This window comes from Chanodichthys erythropterus, chromosome 19 (assembly GCF_024489055.1).
Source record: "Chanodichthys erythropterus isolate Z2021 chromosome 19, ASM2448905v1, whole genome shotgun sequence".
Lineage (NCBI taxonomy): Eukaryota > Metazoa > Chordata > Actinopteri > Cypriniformes > Xenocyprididae > Chanodichthys > Chanodichthys erythropterus.
This window is the reverse complement of record NC_090239.1, coordinates 18,734,684-18,756,277: the sequence shown is the minus strand read 5'-3', so window position 1 is coordinate 18,756,277 and position 21,594 is coordinate 18,734,684. Positions and strand designations below refer to the sequence as shown.

General features: G+C 37.0%; 2 protein-coding genes across 2 annotated transcripts in view; both read right to left on the bottom strand.

The window, feature by feature from the left end:
* The window catches only part of mrtfab (myocardin related transcription factor Ab), a 41,576-nt gene extending 36,403 nt beyond the window's left edge, over positions 1-5,173 (bottom strand). The window contains exons 1-2 of the mRNA XM_067369174.1: positions 5,055-5,173; positions 4,211-4,281 (exon numbers count right to left, since the gene is read on the bottom strand). The gene's annotated coding sequence lies outside the window, so the exon portion shown is untranslated. The remainder of the gene's footprint in view (positions 1-4,210; positions 4,282-5,054) is intronic.
* Positions 5,174-6,445: 1,272 nt separating this feature from the next.
* Positions 6,446-21,594, bottom strand: rgs9b (regulator of G protein signaling 9b). Its single transcript, XM_067369478.1, has 19 exons — positions 21,529-21,594; positions 20,166-20,262; positions 17,626-17,676; positions 17,327-17,433; positions 16,779-16,830; positions 16,526-16,584; positions 16,256-16,332; positions 14,899-14,980; positions 14,706-14,768; positions 14,035-14,064; positions 13,877-13,938; positions 13,435-13,548; positions 13,228-13,343; positions 12,967-13,054; positions 11,295-11,433; positions 11,123-11,205; positions 10,896-11,019; positions 6,681-7,099; positions 6,446-6,602 (listed from the first exon to the last, which is right to left on the bottom strand). Exons 1-19 carry the CDS (start codon positions 21,592-21,594, stop codon positions 6,446-6,448), a joined length of 1,986 nt encoding a protein of 661 aa, XP_067225579.1.

The following is a 21,594-nucleotide window of genomic DNA, read 5'->3' as shown; positions in this document are numbered from 1 at the left end:
ACAAGTCAGGGGTGCGTTTCCCGAAAGCATCGTTGGTGAACCATGGTCGTAAGTCCCATTTAACTCTACTGGTAACGACCGAACTTGCGACCATAGTTCGCTTTGGGAAACGCGCCTCAGAACAGCTAATTTGCAGCACTGTGCAACTAAGTAGTTGAAATATAGTAAATAAGTTTTTTTTTTTTTTGTAATTTTATGGTTAGCATAAATAGTTTTATTGTAGCGGCTTGTTTAATTCAGTGGTTCTCAACCAGGAGGCCTCGGTAAACTTCCAAGGGGGGCACAGGATGACTTAAAGGCACAATATGTAATTTTTGCCACTAGATGTCACTTATTCAAAACAAAGGTATAGCCTGATGAACCCCTGAGTGAGCGTGGAATAATTCACCTCCACAGACAATGGAAAGCAATCCGACGGTCTCGGGCAGAAATCATGTTCATGGATGTGCTAAAGTATTAAAGTTTTACTAACATTACGGTGGTATGAAGCAGGATGGGTTGAGAGCCGTGGGAGCGGGACGAGGCCGCTGGAGTGGATGCTAATTATAGACACTTGCAATGCACACTGATCTCGAGTTCAGCAGAGCTTTTATTATGCTTTTGCTGCAGTCAGCCATTTCCGCTCTTTTCGTTGCGTACGTGAGGTAACCCAGCGCTGTATTACACAGTAAAAAAACAATCATACTAAATACATTTGAGTGTGTTGAAAGTTATGTTATAACGTTACTCTGTGTGTTCACTCAGTGGCTGCTATGAGAGACTTGTTGCACTTTGCAGTAATCTAGATCAGTGGTTCTCAAACTTTTTAGAGTGGAGTACCCCCTGAAGGGATTCCCATCCTTCCGCGTACCCCCACTCTTCCACTTCGACTGCAGTCACACCTTTTCCATTAAGGGACAATATTTGCCCCCTAAATTGATTTTCCAGTGCATATTTTTACGTTTATGAATAACTTTATAAAATAAATAATGTTTTAAATAAAAAAATGTTTAATAGAAAAATATGCAATGATGGTAAAACGAAGTGATACTTTTAAATATTAAACTAAAACTGCCAGTAGCAAAAATATTTTTTCGTTGCAAAATAGATTAAATACTGACAGTACTGTTTAAAATGTACGTTTTGTTTTTTGGCCTGTTGTATAATGCACGTTTGCAGTCATGTGGATATTTGGGTACAATTGCATTCTTCCTCGTTATCAACATTAAATACAAGAACTCACACAAGGTATGTTTTTGTATCGGAGAAAGTTTGAGTCTTAAATTTATATAAATCCACTATCCGTGTCTATATTTGTTCTTCATGCAAGTGCTAAATCCCCACTTTTACAAAGGTGCGTTGTCGAGAACAGCAGAAATTTAGCGTGATTTAAGGCAGCAGATTCGGCACCATCATATGCATGCTGCTTGTGTGGATGCAGTCATTTTAGACTGCAAACCATGAGGTAATTTGATTAAATGTAATGGATTTGCGGCATTTTGCCAGTTAGAAATACATGCTCAGTTTTAATATTATTTTAAGGTATGGTAGAGTTAAATTAACTACTGAGCATTTTGTTCGCGTACCCCCTTTTGTCACCTCACGTACCCCCAGGGGTACGCGTACCCCAGTTTGAGAAACACTGATCTAGATCGATATTAGTAAAACTGGAAAACGAAGGTAGCGCAGATATGCCGTCATTGACAGGCAACGCAATGACACGGTTTGTGTCCTGGTTAAAATGGCTGATTTCTCTGGATTTAAACATTGTTGGAAACGTTTGGGATAAAGTACACAAGTCAACAAAATATATAACATTGTTCTAGTGGTCTTTGTATATTTTATTCTAAATATATTACATATTGTACCCTTAAAAGTATTTTAATTAAACAATTGCTATTAATATATAAAAATAATATAACCCTAATCTAAATTTAAATGCCAAAAATACCCCACATAAAATCAATATATTTTTCCCTTTAATAACTATCGTTTTTATTAAAGGACAAAGTTCTTGAAACTTCTGGAATCTCAAAATGAATCGTGGATAATTATCAACACTCCCAGTTTTTGTTAATTAAATAATCAAATAAGTAGCTTTGTCATAATTACAGCAGATATACTGAAAATATCTTAGCTTTTGGGGGAGGCTTTGAATATGGTGTTGGACAACAAGAGGCCTTCAGGTCAAAAGGCTGTAGAAACATTGGTTTAATACATAATGGACATATTTTTCTTAGTAAAATTCTTAAATCTACAAGTAAGATAAAATAATTCAATAAAAATGTCATAATTCAATCAATATTACATGCCTTTGTATATATTTATTAGACAAATAGCTGTACAATGAGCAGAATAATGTACAGTCAGCAGGTTATCATCAAAAAATAAACCCTTAAGGTGATACAAAACCCCTGAGATTCATGTGGTGGTCTGTCATTTTTTTGTAAAAATGACAGACTGGCTGCACACCACGTCTTGTATATATCAAATAGTGAGATTCTCTTGCAAGAACATTCCTACTTGTCTTTAGAAACAGTGTTCAGACATGCAATGTTCAGGTCTAGTTCACTGACAAGGGAAAAGACATAAAAGCTCTCTGACATTCCTCATTGTGCACGTCCACACCTGCCTTTAACCATCAGCCACAAAAATAATTCTAAAAACAAGTACATCACCCGAGCAATTCACAAGTGATGCAGGTAACTCCATACCCCATTAACCAGACAGAATTACATAATATAGATAGATATGACCTTCTGGAAGAGATCAGCCATTCTAAATTAGCCAAGCTGGTAAGTCAACTACAGATGGTTTCTTAACCAAAGCTTTATTCAAACATCAATCTAAAGTCGGAATGAAACGGAAGTTGCGATAGTCTTTTCTTCCCTGTTGTGATGCATATTAGGGCTGAGACGGTAGGCATGACAACCGCGCCACCGCGGTCGTGGAGTGTCACCGGGGGTAGTGTTATATTATATAATATATATAAAATTTCAGAGGTCGCGTTAACCGAAAATTTTCCGTCATTGATGGAATTTTTTTTAGCAGTGACGGAATAAAATAAAATTGCAGCCCTTCCGTCATTTTGACAGATTATGTAGCTTGTAACTGTAATTCCCACCCCTGTCCAGTAGGTGGCGAGTGCGCTCCAGTGTGGCAGCAGAGCGCGAGTTCAGTCTCCAGAATAAAATGAAAAACGATGCGCTTGATTACACACAGACGAGCACCCTAAGTCAATTTTATAATAATAAAGTTACATATGCTTACTTACATAATTACGTTTTTTTAAAAGTTATTTTTCTTGCTGAATATGAGTTTATGGTCAACGAATGGCTTTTCTGAAGTATGATGTTACGTGACATTGTTTGCAACACTGTTGACTGACGTGATACAGATTTCGGTAAGCTACTGTATCTTTCAACATATTTTTTATTTTCATACACGTTTATTTCGTTATGTACAGTAGTAAAGAGGCAAGAATGATTGCATTCAATCACAATCCGTGAAAGTGTTCAAGATGAAAACTGAAAAGTGACGCAGTCTTTGTACAACTTTCTTCTCATAATATAAATAAATGCATAGCCTATGCCTATTTGCTTATCCTGTAAGTTCGTGAATAAAAATGAAAATGTGTACGAAATCAGAAGCTATTAAATGTCTTATCATTAAAATATAAAGATTAAAATGACGGGTAGGCTAATTATTGATTATGATGGATTTTTTTTTACGATCCTGTGCATCAAAATGACGGCGAAACGCAAGTCTAACGCAACCTCTGATTTTATATATATATATATATATATATATATATATATATATATATATATATAAACCCCGCCCCCTTCCGGACCCCTCCACCGCAACACCGGCGGTTGTTGGTGATTTACCACCGCGGTAGTAAAAATTTGCCTAACGCATATCAGAGTGAAAAAAAAAAAAAAAAAAAAAGAAGTAGGGGGGGACTTAATTTTGTCCATTGGAAATTGATTGGACTGTTGTTGTTTGCTATTGCTGCGATCTCATGTGAGTGACAAGTTGTCCCACCCTCATGCCAAAAACATCAGTGAAAATATGTTGTTACAAGAGGGAGGGAAGCTATTTTTATTTAAATATTACAAGGGCACATTATTATTATTTTAATGATGTCCACAGATAAATCATTTATAATAAATACTGCAATATTCCAATTACAATTTTTATTTCATGGTGACTTTAAAGAGCACAATACCTTAATTATGGGATCCACAATAATAGATTTCAGCATCATTTCCACTCACAGTTTGAGAGCATCTTGAACATCTGATGAAAGAGAGGACCATCATTTGTAATGAAAAAAAAATGTAAAGATACAAATATATAATCACCATACAATACCCAAATTATGCCTTGAGGTTATATTCTCGAGTTGGCATAATAGTCAATGCAGATGCTTATGTAATAATCAGTTGTGCATGTCATCTGTGATACTAGTTCATGAGCATGCAGATAGAAGATATGATCTAAATTTGGCCATAGAGATTTTATTAATATATAATAAGCCCCTTGATGGTTTGCCTGTGTCCATCAAGTGGAAAAGGAACAGATCCGCATGTGCTGATGATGATTAGTAGGTGTGTCCCAGCACTAGCTCAACAAATACTTCATATATCCCTGCACAAACAGTATAATCATACACCTACAGCATTATGACAGAGATTTGACTTAAATAATAACTAAACCAAGATACACATTTCTTTACAACACTTTCATTATCGCTTGTTGTTACATATTCATGTTCTGATGCGACATGGCAGGAAATGAGAATCCTGTTAAGAAGCTTATACAACTAAAAATCATCAAATACAACATTTTAAAAAGGCGTAAACAGGCCAGATATGGCAGGCCAGATCCTCGTCGCGACAGCTGCATGAATGTAGTAACAGACACTAGTGGATCAAGTGAAATGTACGCTGAGCAACAATACATGAGAAGCGGATGAATTGTCACATTCCACTGCTTGTTATTACTATTTTAAAACTTTCACCGTTCAAAGGGGGACTTACATGCGAACCCGTTTGATTTTAGCAACTTACCGAATCGCAAAGTGAAACGCAACAACCGTTCGGCTTTACAAAGGTATTCATGTACTCAAAAAACTGTACTGAGGCATCCGACTACTCTCTGCTGTTCAACCGCAGAGGACTGTGAAGCCAGTCAACGCAATCCCAGCACTTCCTGTAGATAAAAGTCCGCTTGAAATAATAACATCACGATCTTCAGATCAGGATATGACTGCAAAAATGAATCAATTGTCTTTCAAATGTCGGTAAACATAAAAAAAATTAAATTAAAATATAATAACTCGTAAAACAAAACAACTTCACATTAAATCAATTTAAAAAAAATGATGATAATAAGCAAATAACAATTAATAAAATAGTTTAATGAACAAAAAATACAAAAATAAAATAACAGAGACATTCGTTAATGTGTAGTCAAGCAATTATAACATTCTTGTGTTTGCAATACTATAAAAAGGGCTAGGTTACTTTGTGTAAAAATAAAAGTTCTCATGACCAATTTCCTCAGTAGGGACATTTTATCAGAAAATATAAAAATAAAATACTAATTATACTGAATGCTAAATATATGCAGTACATGTACCAACTGCACATCAAAATAACTAACTTTGAAATGATTTATTGAGGCACTTACACAATTTAAACATGAGTCATGAACAAATTTACATTCTGTAAACATTTTGAAGGTTAAACATTCAGACAGCAAATGTGCATCCACATTCTGTTTTACTGCCTTCCTAGATTTACTCCTATGAAAATAACATTTTTTAAAGCGATTCACATTTATGCATGTTTTGCAGCTATATAAAACAGTGAACAAGCCAAGTACAAAATCTTTTGTTTTCACCACTAACCAAACTGATGACAGTTAAATAAACAAAATCTCTTAAAATAAGGCCCCTTCAGTCATAAAAGAACAGTGACATCAGAATACGAATTTATGTATATAAAACTAACATTTAAACATTATAACCAAATCATTTCATTGGCTACAATAACATGTAGGCACTACCTAAAAGCTATCAAAAATAACAGACAAGTCAGTTAGAGATGAGGTTACTTCATACATTACTAACCACAGCCTTCTCGGGATTGTAAGACAAAATATTAATTACACAAGTGTTGGTTCAGTGTATTTACTTCCTCTCTACACTCTTAAAAATAAATGTTCTTTATTGGCATCCATGGTTCCATGAAGTAGCTACCTGTGACACCCATGGAAACTTTTCATTCCACAAAAGGTTCTTTAGATTTTTAAAATGTTCTTCAAACTAAAAAAGGGGGTTCTTTTAAGAACTGATCACTGAAAGTTTCATTAAAAATGTTTCTTTAATGGCATTGCTGCGAAAACCCTCTATTGGAACCTTTATTTTTAAGAGTGTACTAAATCGTCTACGACTCTTCTATCCAGCTCCATCTTGTTTGGTGACAGTTTCCCATGGGCAAATGATTTCTTTCACACCTCCTCTTGCTGTATCAGGACTGTCGTCCTCCTCATCTTCTGAATCAATGGGGTAGATGCGGCATTCAGGTGGGATGTCAACTTTGATTTGAAAAAAGCTGTGAAAATAGATTGGTTATTTTTCATATTTACTAAAATCAATCAGACCAAAATAAAATCAAAAAGTGTGTACTTACTTTGCAATTCTTCTCGGCTGGGGTTGTGCGAGGGGCTCCACTCCTAACGGTTGTACTTTGCCTCCCCCTGAAGCCACACCACATTTTGGGGATAGGCTGGCAAAGACAGACGGAGCGTTGCATCCTCTGCGGAGGAATCTGCTCAGTGACAGAGCCATTCGAGACTTAGGGGCAGGTGGCTGGTTATCTTCCTCTGACACTGATGCCTCTGCAATAGATGGGAAATGGGAGGAGGAAGGCCCCCCGTTGCCATCAAACCTCCTCTCTGAGGCTGGAGTACTGTCAATGGCGACGCTGATGGGAGACGGGCAGGCGGCACTGTTGGGCAGTGTCATGAGCCCAGGGGAGGCAGTAGATTGAGCTTCACAAATGCCTGTATACACGGCCAGATGAGGCACAGGTGCTGTGAACCGGCAGAGCTGTAGGGCACAGTTCACGCAATGTATGTATTAGCAATAGTATTAAATACCATCAGAATCAAGCAACCTGGACTCTATAAAATAGAGTCCATTCCTGACAGATTCTGCTCTTGGCCTCTTCCCTATACATCCAAGAAATCAATGAAACATGTAATATGCAATTGATATAAAAAGTCTACACACCTCTGTTGAAACAGTTGGTTTGTGTGATGTAAAAAAGTGTGCACATCCCTTTATATATATTATATATGGACAAAAGTATTGGGACACCTGACCTGGGGCCTGTTTCAATAAGTAGGTTCAACCAATTTAAAACTTGAACTCTGAGTTGACTTACTCTGAGATGGGAAACTCTGAGAACTCTGAGAACTCAAAAAACATAGCTTGTGCTTTAAAAAGCGGCAGGAGACCGAAAGAAACTCTGGGTTTACCGAACAAAACCTGTTTGTGACCAGGTTAGGTTCACAGAGTAAGTTACCATGATAACTGACTCTGAGTATAAGTTACCTCTCTTTCAGAAACTGGCTTGACTTACCCTGCTTTCTCAGGTTTGACATACCTCCCATTCTGAAACAGAACACCCAGAGTTTCCCTCATTTCAGGGTTAACATAGCTTTCACTTAACCTCCTTACTGAAACAGGCCCCTGTACACCAACAAGGAAGTAAGGACTGTAATGACATCGCATTCTAAATATATAGACATTAATATGGAGGTGGTCACCCCTTTACATCTGTAACTGCTTCCACTCTTCTGTGAAGGCTTTTCACAATATATTGGAGTGTTTCTGTGGGCATTTTTGCCCATTCATCAAGTAGAGCATATGTGAGGTCAGGCACTAATGTTGGACAAGAAGGTCCTGTTCATCCTAAAGGTCTTAGATGGGGTTGAGGTCAGGGCTCTGTGCAAGTTCTTCTACACAAGACTCAACCAACCTTGTCTTTATGGACTTTGCTTTGTGGTTTGTGCACTGGGGCACAGTCAAGCGTCTTCCCCAAACTGTTCCCACAAGGAAGCATATCATTGTCCATGTCTTGGTATGCTGAAGCATTAAGATTTCCCTTCACTGGAAGTAAGAAGCCTAGTCCAACCCATGAAAAACAGCCCCATATAATCATCACGCCTCCTCCAAACTTTACAGTTGGCACAATGCAGTCAGGCAGGTAATGTTCTCCTGGCATCTGCCAAAGCCAGACTCGCCATCAGACTGCCAAACAGAGAAGCGTGATTCGTCACTCCTCAGAATACGTTTCCACTGCTCCAGAGTCCAGTGGTGGCGGGTTTTACACCACTCCATCTGACGGATTTGTACTTAGTGATTAGAGGCTTGCATGCAGCTGCTCGTCCATGGAAACCCATTCCATGAAGCACAGTTTTTGTACTGATTGTAATGCCAGTGTTGGAACTCTTTTGCTATGGAATCTGCAGAGCGTCCACTTTGTGGCTGAGTTGCTGCTGTTCATAAATACTTCCAATTTCCAATAATACCACTTACAGTTGACCGTGGAATATCTAGCATTGATGAAATTTCATGAACTGACTTATTGCAAAGGTGACATCCTTTCACAGTGTGTCCCGATACTTATGCCCATTTATGTGCTGTTATAGGAGTAGTTGGTGAATTTCACCATGATCTGTTTTTCTAATCATGTTTTAATCCATTTGAAAAATACAAACTACTGCTAATAAAATAATCGAATTAGTATGAGAGCAACACAAGCATGACATCTAGTAATCACAATACCAAGTATTTCAACAATTTTTCTGGAAATATTTTTACCATAAGACATTTCGGCCTAACAAAACATTTCGGCCTTTGACAAAACAAAGTCACTAACATAATTTAAGATATGTCATTGCAAGTTGCTTTCAGTTAAATCAGCTCAAACATGCATTTTAGTCTGGGATTAGACTTTAGCCGTCTGTATTTTTAATGTGATACAGTAATTTATTTTTTTAATTCAAAGAATTGTATTTAAAGGGTTAGTTCACCCAAAGATAAAATTTCTAGCATTAATTACTCACTCTCATGTCGTTCCAAGCCCGTAAGACCTTCATTCATCTTCGGAACACGAATTAAGATATTTTTGATAAAATCCGAGGTTATCTGATCCACACATAGGCAGCAACATCATTGCACCTTTTTACCTCCAGAAAGGTTGTTAAAAACATTGTTAAAATAGTCAACGTGACTAGAGTGGTTCAACCTTACTACGTGACTAGAGTGGTTCAACCCAATGTTATGAAGCAACAAGTATACATTTTTTGTGCAAAAACAAAACAATAACGAATTTATTCAACAATTTGAACCGTTGTCATATGTAGTGAACTCAGCACGATGCATGCATGTGATGCAATAATGAGCTGGCATTTGGATGTAAACAAGGAAGCCTGCACTGTTTTAATGTTCCACTACGTATGACAACGGTTCAAATTTTTTAATAAAGTTGTTATTTTTGTTCTCTTCACTTCACAACATTAAGGTTGAACCACTGTTTAACCATGTTTTTAACTAACGTTACCTTTCTGGACGTCAAAAGATGCAATGACGTTGCTGTCTATGTGTGGATCAGATACCCTCGGATTTCATTAAAAATATCTTTTGTGTTCTGAAGATGAAAAAATTTCTTTTGTGTTCTGAATTTGTGTTCTGAAGATGAACAAAGGTCTTACGGGTTTGGAACGACATGAGGGTGAGTCATCAATGACAGAAATTTCATTTTTAATTCTTTGTACCTAACAAACTCTCAGCTTACCTAATTTTGCTTTTTAGTATTTTTTGGTGACTTTCTCAACAGATTTTTTTTTATTATTATTTTCATTTACACAACCTCATGTTGTACCCAAACCCATATTATGACTTTATTTCTTCTGTCATACACAACAGGACAGGTTTAACAGAATATGTATGCTGCTTTTTCCATACAGTGTAAGTGAATGGGGACCAGAGGCTGTCAGTCTTCAAAAGTAGACACAATAACTTGTGCTGCACTGATACTGTTGCCTTGAAAGTCTTGCTTGGCAGCCAAGGCCACCATTCACTTTCATTGTTTGGAATTAAGCAGCACATATCTTCTTATGTGCTCTCAAAATAAAGCAAGTCAGGCCGGTTTCAAAACACAGGAAAGTAAGCAAATTATGACTGAATATTTCAGAATTCACACACAAACAAATTTCATGTTCATTTCCTCTCAGTTAATGGCCAGTCATTTTAGACAAGTGGTAACTATGCACAATTCGTTGAGATACATGATGACATACATATTACATTTCACTCAAAAACAATCATGAATGACAAAGACACATGATGAGACCACAGATGGCATAAATGGTTTTACTATGCATTTCATTAAATTCATGATTTACAAGGAAATTGCAACAAAAATGGGACAAACATGAGACAAAAACAGCAATGAGGAGGACAACATCTGATAATGTTTGTACATGTATTATACATATATAAACATGTAAATATGACATAAAGGTTAAAAATGATTGTGAATGAGTTAACAAGTCTGGGACAGAGTAACACACAATGGCCTGATAAAAAGGCAAAATAGATTGCATTTTAAAAATATATCAAGCAAACTTTCAAAAACTAGAAATATCTGTGCAGACAGAGCAATAACATAGCAACAAAATCTCTATTGCTCCCTATATAAAAATACTGGCTTGCAAAACTGTTGACCAGAATGGTGGTTTTCCTTTTTGTTTACCATAAATATTTGCTAAAATCTATTCTCTGTCTGCTAGGTCTCCTTTCAGTTTTTCTTTTTCTTTTCCAGTTTGCTCATGACCTGTGTGATGTCCACCGGTCCAGTTGCTGCAAGTTTGGCCTTCTGTTCTTCCTCCTGCTGTCTCAGGATGATGGGACTCAGGCTGGGCCGCCTTCTCTTGGCATTCTGCTCCAACTGCGCCTCACTACGAAACATTAGAAAGGAATAAAGATCATGTTTTAATGTTACTAATGTATTATAAAGCAGTTTTATATATAAAGAGGAACTAAGAGAAAGGCACATCTAACCTGAATCTGTGTGCTTCGGGAGCAATGGCCTTCTTCTGAGTTTCCTTGAACACCGGGGACTTGAGATATCGCCCATATGAATCCTTAAATGCCAGATCATAGCTAACATTAATTTCATGTTTGTAAAGGCCACACGCATTTGAGTTGCAAAGTTTTACAAGAGATCAGATACCTTTTTCATGAGCATATAAATGTGAGTCTGGGCAGCATCCAGTACATAACGATGAGGATGTGCCAAACCTTTCACTGTTACGTCCATTGTTTTGCCATCAATGTTGATCCAACGTGGCGCTCCGCGAGCCAGAAAGGTCCTAAACAAAGAGTAAAAATGATTGGTTGAAATCAGGGGTCGGCAAGTAAGTTTGGCATGGGGCCCAAAAAAAATTTCTGGCGGGCCAGAACATAGTCAAAGGATAATTTAAGAAATAAATTGATGAAAAATTCAACAAGAATTGCCTGTGACAGACTTACAATGTCTTTTGTAACGGCTAGTGAGCTGTTACTCTGTGTTAAATCCTGTAGGACAGTCATTAACAAAAAGCCACATTTGTGTGGCGGTGTCTGGGTTTTACACTGGATAAATTAATAAAGCAAAGTAGGGATGTGTCACAATTTTCGTATATTCGATTAGTTGATTTAATTATAGAATATCGAATAGGCTGTGCGATTGTCGTCTTAAAAAAATCCTCATGTTTTCAATGGTGACACGTTCATGTAACCAGAGGGTGGCGCGCGCGCTGCCAAAAACACACCTAAAAAGCTGTCAGAGCTGACAACAGCAGAACATAGACAAGCGTGGCATATAACAGAGACGTTAAAATCAATGTTCACACGACACACGTGCCGTCATTCAAGCTGTTCACAATGATATAACGCGTTTAGGCAGCCTAAAATCAATATGGCTTGAGGTAGGCTTGCTGTGATAGTCAGTGTCCAGCCGCTCTCAGCCGCCGCCGAGCCAGCCGCTCCAACTACTACCGCTGCCACCGCTCCTGGGCGGGGTTTCGGGGCCACCAGAGCTCACCAGGGCTCCAGATCCGTCACCTGACCTACCATGGCCTGCCGCGGCCTCTGACCCTCCTCTCAATGGACCGCCTGATTGGACTCCTCCAGGTTGGACGTTCACTGGAGAGGTATGTGGAGGAGTTCGTTTCTGGATGGACTGGACGAGAACACTATCCGCTTTGATGAACCTGACGATTGTTTCCTTAACTGATACTATAAATTTAATTTTGTATTTAAATGGCTCCAAATTCCTTGACCCCTCTCCAAGTTTCTCCAGTCTCTGCTGAGCTAGTATCTCCAGTCTCAGCCGCCGAGCCAGTTTCTCCAGTCTCATGGGGGTGGCTTGGACTGATGGACTCGTCCTGGAGACCTCCGGTTATGTCCAGCCCTCTCCCTGCACCGGCGTGAGGTCTCCAGGACGCCCACCCCCCCTCCCCGGTGTTACATCTACAGCGCGAGGACGCGCCTACCGGGAGGGGGAGGTACTGTTACAGATCCCTTGTCTCCCGGACTCCATTTCCCATCATCCTCCTGTTCTCCACACCTGCACTCACTTCCCTCGTCATCTCCCCATCATCACCGATCATCTACACCTGGACTTCCTCGTTACCACTCCCTATATATATGGACTCACTCCCTTCACTCCTTGTCTGTTATTGTGTTATACTTATGTTTGGATGTTGTCTCTCTTTGTTATATTAATAAATGCCCAATTTCTTGTGGAAGTCCGTGAACGTCTCGTCTCTACAACAGCCAAACATTACACCCAAACAGTAGTGCACTAATAATATAATATAATTGTATATTATTGTGCCAAAAGTCCAAAATGTGATACTTACTTGTATATTTGCTGAGCTTTTTCTTTCATTGTCGCTGCAGTACCCCATTTCAGATCCTCACATGCCTCCCAGAAGGCAAGATTCTCACCTATTCATCAATCAGATTATAGTCACAACCTCCCACAATAAATGACAATTATTCCAGTTTTGAATATGAACATCAACCATTTAATTCCATTCTTAAAATAGGCAGAACTGACCCAACAAGTCACCTAATAATTCTAAAGCCAACATCTGGTGCAAGTTTTGAATAATACATACCACTGAACTCCTTTTTAAGGAAGAGGCGAAAGTCAGCCCTTCCCCGAGGGTCAGTAAGCAATTCTCCAAAGCTGAAAGTCCAGCGCTCCACTCTCATTTTAGTAGGGGTCTCAACACTGTTTGAACCAAATGCACAGAGTACATTATCATCACGTTTTTAAAACGTGCTATCATTTCAAATAAAAATGTTTGTATCTTGTAGCTCACTTTGGCATGTTCAGGTTCCAGTATGTAATATCATCTGTTAACCAGGGATTGCTTGGGAGGCAGGGGTATAGAAAGGGGTCATGCTCTCTGCATGTTGTTGCGTACTTAACAATTCTGCAAAAGATTACAATTCAATTGATGAAAATACATTGTTAAAATATTATTACAATATATTAAAGATATTTAATATAAATATATTTTACACATTTTAAAATATATTCAAATAGAAAACATGTTTTTTAAATTGTAAAAATATTTCACAATATTGCTGTTTTTGCTGTATTTTGGATCAAATAAATGAAGAGACTTCTTTTAAAAACATTACAAAATCTTAACATTCTGTAGTGTGTGTATTAAAATATATTTATTTAAAGGATAAAAAATATGGTTTTCTTGATCTAATGGAAGTCACAACTGGAATTGTTATAACACAGTAACATACGCTCCAATCGACACAGATGACTTCACCCTTGGTCTCATGATAGACTGCTGAATGAACATAATCTGCAAGAAAACACAATGATTTGTTGGTCAAGAACTAATTTTATGTTTGATCACTGTATTTTACAACTGAATATTTGGGTTTTTTTTAATACTTACAATTCTTCTGTAGTAGTCAGGTGTTTTTTTCTGAAAAACAATTTTAGAAGCAGTTTAAGTGCAAAGAAAGGGAATTGTGATACTATAAAGGATACTATAAAATAGAGTTGAAAGCAAAAGATTGACATTTGAGCATGTTCATGCTGAAGAGAGAGTGAATATTGGTGCTTTGTAGAATTGCAATGTAATTTTAAACTGCAGGTACTCATATATCTATTACACAGAGCCCAATTTATGATCCATTGAGTATGTGCTTTCATTTTGAAGTCATCTGATTTTTCTTGTCAAGTGCTTCCACATATAAGTTTAGAAATCAAATCTGTAGAAAAGAAAGTGAGAACGGGTGTAAGACATTTCATTTTATTGAACACAATGAGACATTTGGAGTGCTGAGCAGTGAGATTATGATCATTTAAATCCTATTGGATATAAGCTGACATACTAGAAATATCCTTGATAAGCCAAGCCTTGATAATCTCAACAGTGATATCTGTTAATGTCGGTTTTACAGTCTACTGTTTCATTAAAAGATTCTTCATCAGACATATTATAATTTGAAAGCTTAGTTGTCATAATTGTGCCAGTTCTTTAAAAAATGGACTTAATTTTTTGTTTCTATTTTTTATTTTAGCTCCTTAGAAGTTATGAATAATAATCACACATACCTTTACCTCCGTCAAATTGGGGTCAACCATCCTCTCGTGTCCATAGTCCATGGCACTAACTGTTCCTGGCTGTTGAATGAAAATAATACAGTTATACTATAATGCCTTTCTAAAGTTCTGCAGCTTTGTTTAACAGAAGCCTGACTGCAAAATAAGGAGAACCTTCACGAACACTCTGTCCAGTCCAGAGGTAACTTACCGGTGGCCGATGCACAACCCAGTAGGCCCGTTCCTGACAGTCAAAAACCACACGGTCCGGCTTCTTCCTCTCCTTACCCGCCCTGCACAAATAATAGGTCTTGTTATATACTGACACAAATAGTTTGACTATACAAATAAAATAAACATTGAATCATTGGGTCTAATTCACTAACCTGCTTTCATACAAACTTTTCTCGTTCTACTTTTTCACGTTTTCTCACAGTTTTATGCAAATAACACAAAAATACAGTCCCTCGATTAGAATACTCCACATTTAAAGGGATACTTCAATCAAAAATGATTCATTTACTCCCCCTCAAGTTGTTCCAAACCTGTATAGATTTCTGGTAACACTTTACAATGAGGTTCATTAGTTAACTACATTAGTTAACATAAACTTATAATGAACTGCACTTCTACAGCATTTATTAATCTTTGTTAATGTTAATTTCAACATTTACTAATACATTATTAAAATCTTGTTAACATTAGTTAATGCACTGTGAACTAACATGAACAAACAATGAACAACTGTATTTTCATTAACTAACGTTAACGAAGATTAGAAAATACAGTAACAAATGTATTGCTTATGGTTAGTTCATGTTAGTTAATACATTAAAGGGATAGTTCACCCAAAGATTAAAATTTTGCCATCATTTACTCACCCTCAGGTTGTTCCAAACCTGTATAAATGAAACAAGATATTTTGAAAAAGGTTTGTAACCCGGCCGCTTTGGGCCACTATTGACTTCCGTAGTATTTTTTTTCCTACTATGGAAGTCAATGGTGGCCCAAAGCAGCCTGGTTACAAACTTTCTTCAAAATATCTTCTTTTGAAATTTATACAGGTTTGGAACAACTTGAGGGTGAGTAAATGAAGATAAAATTTTCATTTATGGGTGAACTATCCCTTTATTGCAAAGTGTTACCAGATTTCTTTGTTCTGCTGAACACAAAGGAAGATATTTGGAAGAATGTTTGTAACCAAGCAGATCTCGCCCCCAACTGACTGCCTACTATGATGGTCAATGGGGGGGTGAGATCTGCTTGGTTACAAACATTCTTCCAAATATCTTCCTTTGTGTTCAGCAGAACAAAGAAATTCATACAGGTTTGGAACAACTTGAGGGGGAGTAAATGATGACAGAATTTTCATTTTTGGGTGAACTATCCCTTTAAGAACAAATTTATGTGCGTTGTGAATCTTGTGAAAATGTTTTGTGAGAAGTTCTCCTATGCATACAAGTTCAAATAATTCACGCAATCATTAGTGAATGAGACCCATTCTTGGATTGTTCCATGATAAATCATAAATATTCTCCAATATTTTTAGTAAAGCACATGTGACCCACCTGTACTGCTCTTTGGCCTGCATTACAATAAAATCCCACTTGTGATTCATCCATTTGTAAAGATTGTTGTACTCTTCCTGGGTTGAGAAACACACACATTTTATGTCATACGTATTTTATGTGTTTTACTTTCTAAGTTTAGTAATTTGTCATGCAATTTATTATAGTCAATTATTATGCATTACAACATAATATGTTTTTATTTTAGCAAAAGACTTTAGAGAAATTAATTTAAAGCATGATTATTAAGACAATATGACGTCGTATTACCTGTTCATACAGCTCCAACATCCCTTTCTTGCGTATATTTCTCTTTGCCAAATAGATTGCTGGAAATGCACATAAAAACATCTGACCTTGCCAGTAAAAGTCAATTGAAAGATGTGATGTGACTCAGCAAGAAAACAATTTATCAAATTCTTTATCTCAGACAGCTGTTTAAAAGCATAACAAATAACCTCACTGTGATTTATTGCTATGACAACCTATCAGCATGCATGGAAAATAAAAGATGATTACACACCATAGTCTGTGTCTTCCACTGGCCATTGCTGTGCAGGCCAAAAATATGGTGTCTGGAAGAAGAAATGTAAAAGATTAGTACAAAGAAGCATTTATACCGTCAAGTCATAAGGCACTGGGTTAATAACATTTGTGAAAATGCTTCACTTACTCACATACTACTCTTCAAAATGTTGGTACGTTTTTAATGTTTTCTCTTATGCTCACAAAAGCTGCATTTATTTAATCAAAATATAATGTATTATTGTCATATTGTAAAATATTAATACAATTACAACTGCTTTCTATTGTAATATAATTTTAAAATGTAATTTATTCCTGTGATGGCAAAGCAGCCTTTACGCCAGTCTTCATGATCGTTCAGAAATAATTCTAATATACTGATTTGGTGCTTAAGAAACATTTCTTGTAATCAATGTTGAAAACAGTTGTGCTGCTTAATATTTCTGTGGGAACCGTGATACATTTTTTCTGTTTTCTTTGATGAATAGAATGTTTAAAAGAACAGAATTTATTACAAATTTTGCTGTATATAATGTTTTAAGTTACCTGAAAGCGATACAGGGATGTGTCTGGTTTAAGGATAAGTCTCTTATGATCTTGTAGTGGATAGATGTACCCAAACGCCACCATCATGGTCCCCATAGCTCGGGCCTCTAAGCATTAAGTGTGAGAAAGTTACTTAATTCATCTAAGCAAGACCCAAATGAACAGTACAACATCTCACCCCATTAAAATGTATAGAACTAGAATATATAAGCCGATCTGTAATTTGAAGACCTGACTGAGAGATGTTCTTATCATTATTATATTACTAAACACAAAAAACAATGTACTACTAGACTTACCCATAGCATCTATTTTGAATCGATTAGCGATCCATGCAACAATATCTTCCCCTGAAAGAACAATATATGCAATAAACAACATTTTAAAGCAATAAGAATATCAGTGGGTGGGAAAGTTGACCTTCAGATTGAATGTGCCCACCAGGAGTTTGATTAAACGCATTCTTATTTCTGCAACATGCATTTAGATTACTATACAATTACGAAGTATATAATTTATACACAATTTATAAGTATAATTTATATTTATTAATTTAGTAGGCTTTCAAATAAGAGATTCATCAAAAGCATTACAGGGAAAACAACAGTAAGTATTAGACACAAAACAAAGGTGCATTCTCAAAATAGGTATCGCACTATGACTTGATCCACCACTGTGTGTCCCGCTGAGGCACTCGTGATAGGAGACTAATGAGAAGATCTCTGCAGGAGTGAATCTGAGTGGCTTCATTAGTGCCTGCTAGCCTGAGGAGCATACCATATCATTTCAATAAATTTTTAAATAAAAACCTCAGGTGTCTTTCCATTACATCAATTATATACAAAAAAATGCTGTGAATAATCACAGCCTCCAATTAAATTTAAGTAATATAGTTTATATAGTTAGCTGGCAGCACTGAAGGGTTAGTTCACCCAAAAATGAAAATTCTATCATTAAATACTTATCCTCATGTCGTTCCAAACCCATAAGACCTTTGTTCATCTTCGGAACACAAATTAAGATATTTTTAATGAAATTCGAGAGCCTTCTGGCCTCCGATAGACACAATTACCACTTTCAAGGCTCAGAAAGTAAAGACATTGTTCAAACACAGTGCAGCGCTTCCGGGTTCTACGTCAGAACGCCGACTCATTATTGGCCGGCTCCTGCGTCAGCATCACACCAAGCGTCGTGTTGATCACGTGAACAGTGTCGGCCAATACTGAGCCGGCATTTGGACGCAAACATGAAAGAGCTGCACTGTTTACTAAATGATCAGCGTAGTAGACTGACATGGAAGAGAAGAAATTGTTGAATAAAGTCATTATTTTTGTGGTTTTTTTTAGTATTCTTGTCGCTTCATAACATTAAAGGTGCCCTAGAATTAAAAATTGAATTTATCTTGGCATAGTTAAATAACAAGAGTTCAGTACATGGAAATGACATACAGTGAGTCTCAAACACCATTGTTTCCTCCTTCTTATATAAATCTCATTTGTTTAAAAGACCTCCAACGAACAGGCGAATCTCAACATAACACCGACACTGTTACGTAACAGTCGGGGTGTACGCCCCCAATATTTGCATATGCCAGCTCATGTTCAAGCATTAGACAAGGGCAGGACATCTGGATTTGTGCACAGCTGAATCATCAGACTAGGTAAACAAGCAAGGACAATAGCGAAAAATGGCAGATGGAGCAATAATAACTGACATGATCCATGATTACATGATATTTTTAGAGATATTTGTAAATTGTCTTTCTAAATGTAGCATGTTGCTAATGTACTGTTAAATGTGGTTTAAGTTACCATCGTTTCTTACTGTATTCACGGAAATAAGACTGTTGTTATTTTCATTTTTTTAACACTTGCAGTCTGTATAATTCATAAACACAACTTCATTCTTTATAAATCTCTCCAACAGTGTGTAATGTTAGCTTTAGCCACAGAGCACTATCAAACTAATTCAGAATCAAATGTAAACATGAAAATAAATACTATACTTACGTGATTAGACATGTTGCATGACGAACACTTTGTAAAGATCCATTTTGAGGGTTATATTAGCTGTGTGAACTTTGTTTATGCTGTTAAAGGCAAGCGCGAGCTCCGTGGGCGGGGAGCGTGAGCATTTAAAGGGGCCGCAGCCTAAATCGGCTCATATTTAATGATGCCCCAAAATAGGCAGTTAAAAAAATATATGGGGTATTTTGAGCTGAAACTTCACAGACACATTCAGGGGACACCTTAGACTTATATTGCATCTTTTAAAAAAACGTTCTACGGCACCTTTAAAGATCAACCACTGTGGTCACATGGACTATTTTACCGTCTTCACTACCTTTCTGGGCCTTACTTGCAGAGGCCAGAAGGCTTACAGATTTCATCAAAAAATATCTTAATTTGATTCATCCAAAGATGAACGAAGATCTTACGGGTGTGGAACGACATGAGGATGAGTAATTAATGTCAGCATTTTCATTTTTGGGTGAACTAACCCTTTAAGACCAAGAGTGGAGATTACAAGAGCTCTCCTCCCTGAAACCATGCAGCTTAGAGGAGAGAGTCATTGCAGCCAGCTGCTCAAAGGTTGTCATGGCAATAGATTCTTCAGTCTCAGACCCACATAAGCAGACTCTAAATGCATGTGCCGCACAGATGACTAGCACTCCCGAGGAGTGATCCAACTGCAGAAATCAATGCAAATGAGTAGGTGAGCCCACTATCTTTCACTATAGATGCTGCTTCTCACATTTTTCTTCTTGCCTTTAGTAAAGATTCCCTCTTGAGTAATAGTACCAACTAATGTAAGCGGCAGCCATTTTTGATGATCTCACCTGTTACAGCATGTGGGATGGTTGTGATAACAAGCCTCTGGGTCTGAGATTTCACACCAGTTTTGGGGTCTTGCATCTCCAACACCACAGCCTCCACCTAACATGCGAAAAAATGGGATGTGCAACATAAGAACGTCTTGAGAATACAAAATCTATGATGACAAATGTTAAATTCAAGCCTTTTTACCTTGTGGCAGCCTGTGTGCACATCTCACTAAATTATTCCGCTGTGAAGTCCTCCCTGCTGATTTAAGGTCTGAAGGGGCTGCGGCTGACCCCTTTGAAATATACTCAGTGATTGATTTGTGACTCAGCTGTTTGAAGTTTTTCTTGCTTTGTCAGGGTCTCTGGCTTTTGAAGACTGTTTGTGAACTCATGCTACACCCTGGTCTGGATCACAGAAAGCTCTTGACCGAGTTATTGGGTCATTATCAGTGCATGGGCAAAGAGCAAAGTAGTGCAACAACAATATATGGTCTAGTGGATCATACTGTCGGGTTTGAAGGTTTGAAGTATCATGGTGATAGAAGAGGGACTGAATTATACCAGAGGCTCATGGCAAAGCTAGTTTAATACCATTAGCACACAGTGACCTTATCTGAGAGTAAGCTGCTAATAAGCAATTAACACCTATCAATGTAAAAAATTTGTTTTTGTTAGGTCATAACATCTTTAAAATCCATTTCAATTGTAACAATGTCTTACATTTCTAAATTGAATTTTTTTTTCATGAACTCAAAGGGGTCAATTTAAAACTAGCCTACTTTGATTTCAGTTATTGTAATACAGCAATTTTAATAAATAATATGTATAATTTAAAGTAATAATAACATCTATTTTGTAACTGGAAAACATTTTTAAAAACAAAATCTAGGAAGCGCGCACAAAAAAAGAAAACTCGAAAAATCTAAATCATCAATAAAAAAATCCTGACTTGTAATAAATACAAATAAATGAATAAATAAATCAAAACAAACATGACAAACGCAATTTAATTTGCAAATTTAATGAATCTATTTAATTAAAAAGTTCCTCTGTGACCAAAACATTGACAGTGTTTGAATACTTTTCAAAATATTACGGCTAATTTGTGATAAAGATGAGAAAAAGATGCTTTAAAATTCTGAATGGGAGGAATTGATGGAAATCACCAATGAAAGTGACATTGACAGCCTAAATACTACACGATATTTTGGATTTAATTAGTCTAATATTGGTGAGCTCAATTACACTTTACAGGACCAGCAAAAATATCATTAGACTTCAAGGCTTGAAAGAATTCATGTAACATTATTCTTATATCATTCGCGAGAATGTAAATAACACAGATGGTGATGAGCCATGGATGGAGCTCTCAACCCACCTTCTTCAGGCATGCCATACGCGGTCTGTAACGCTGCCCATGGTCCCGTACATTCCTTATGGTCAT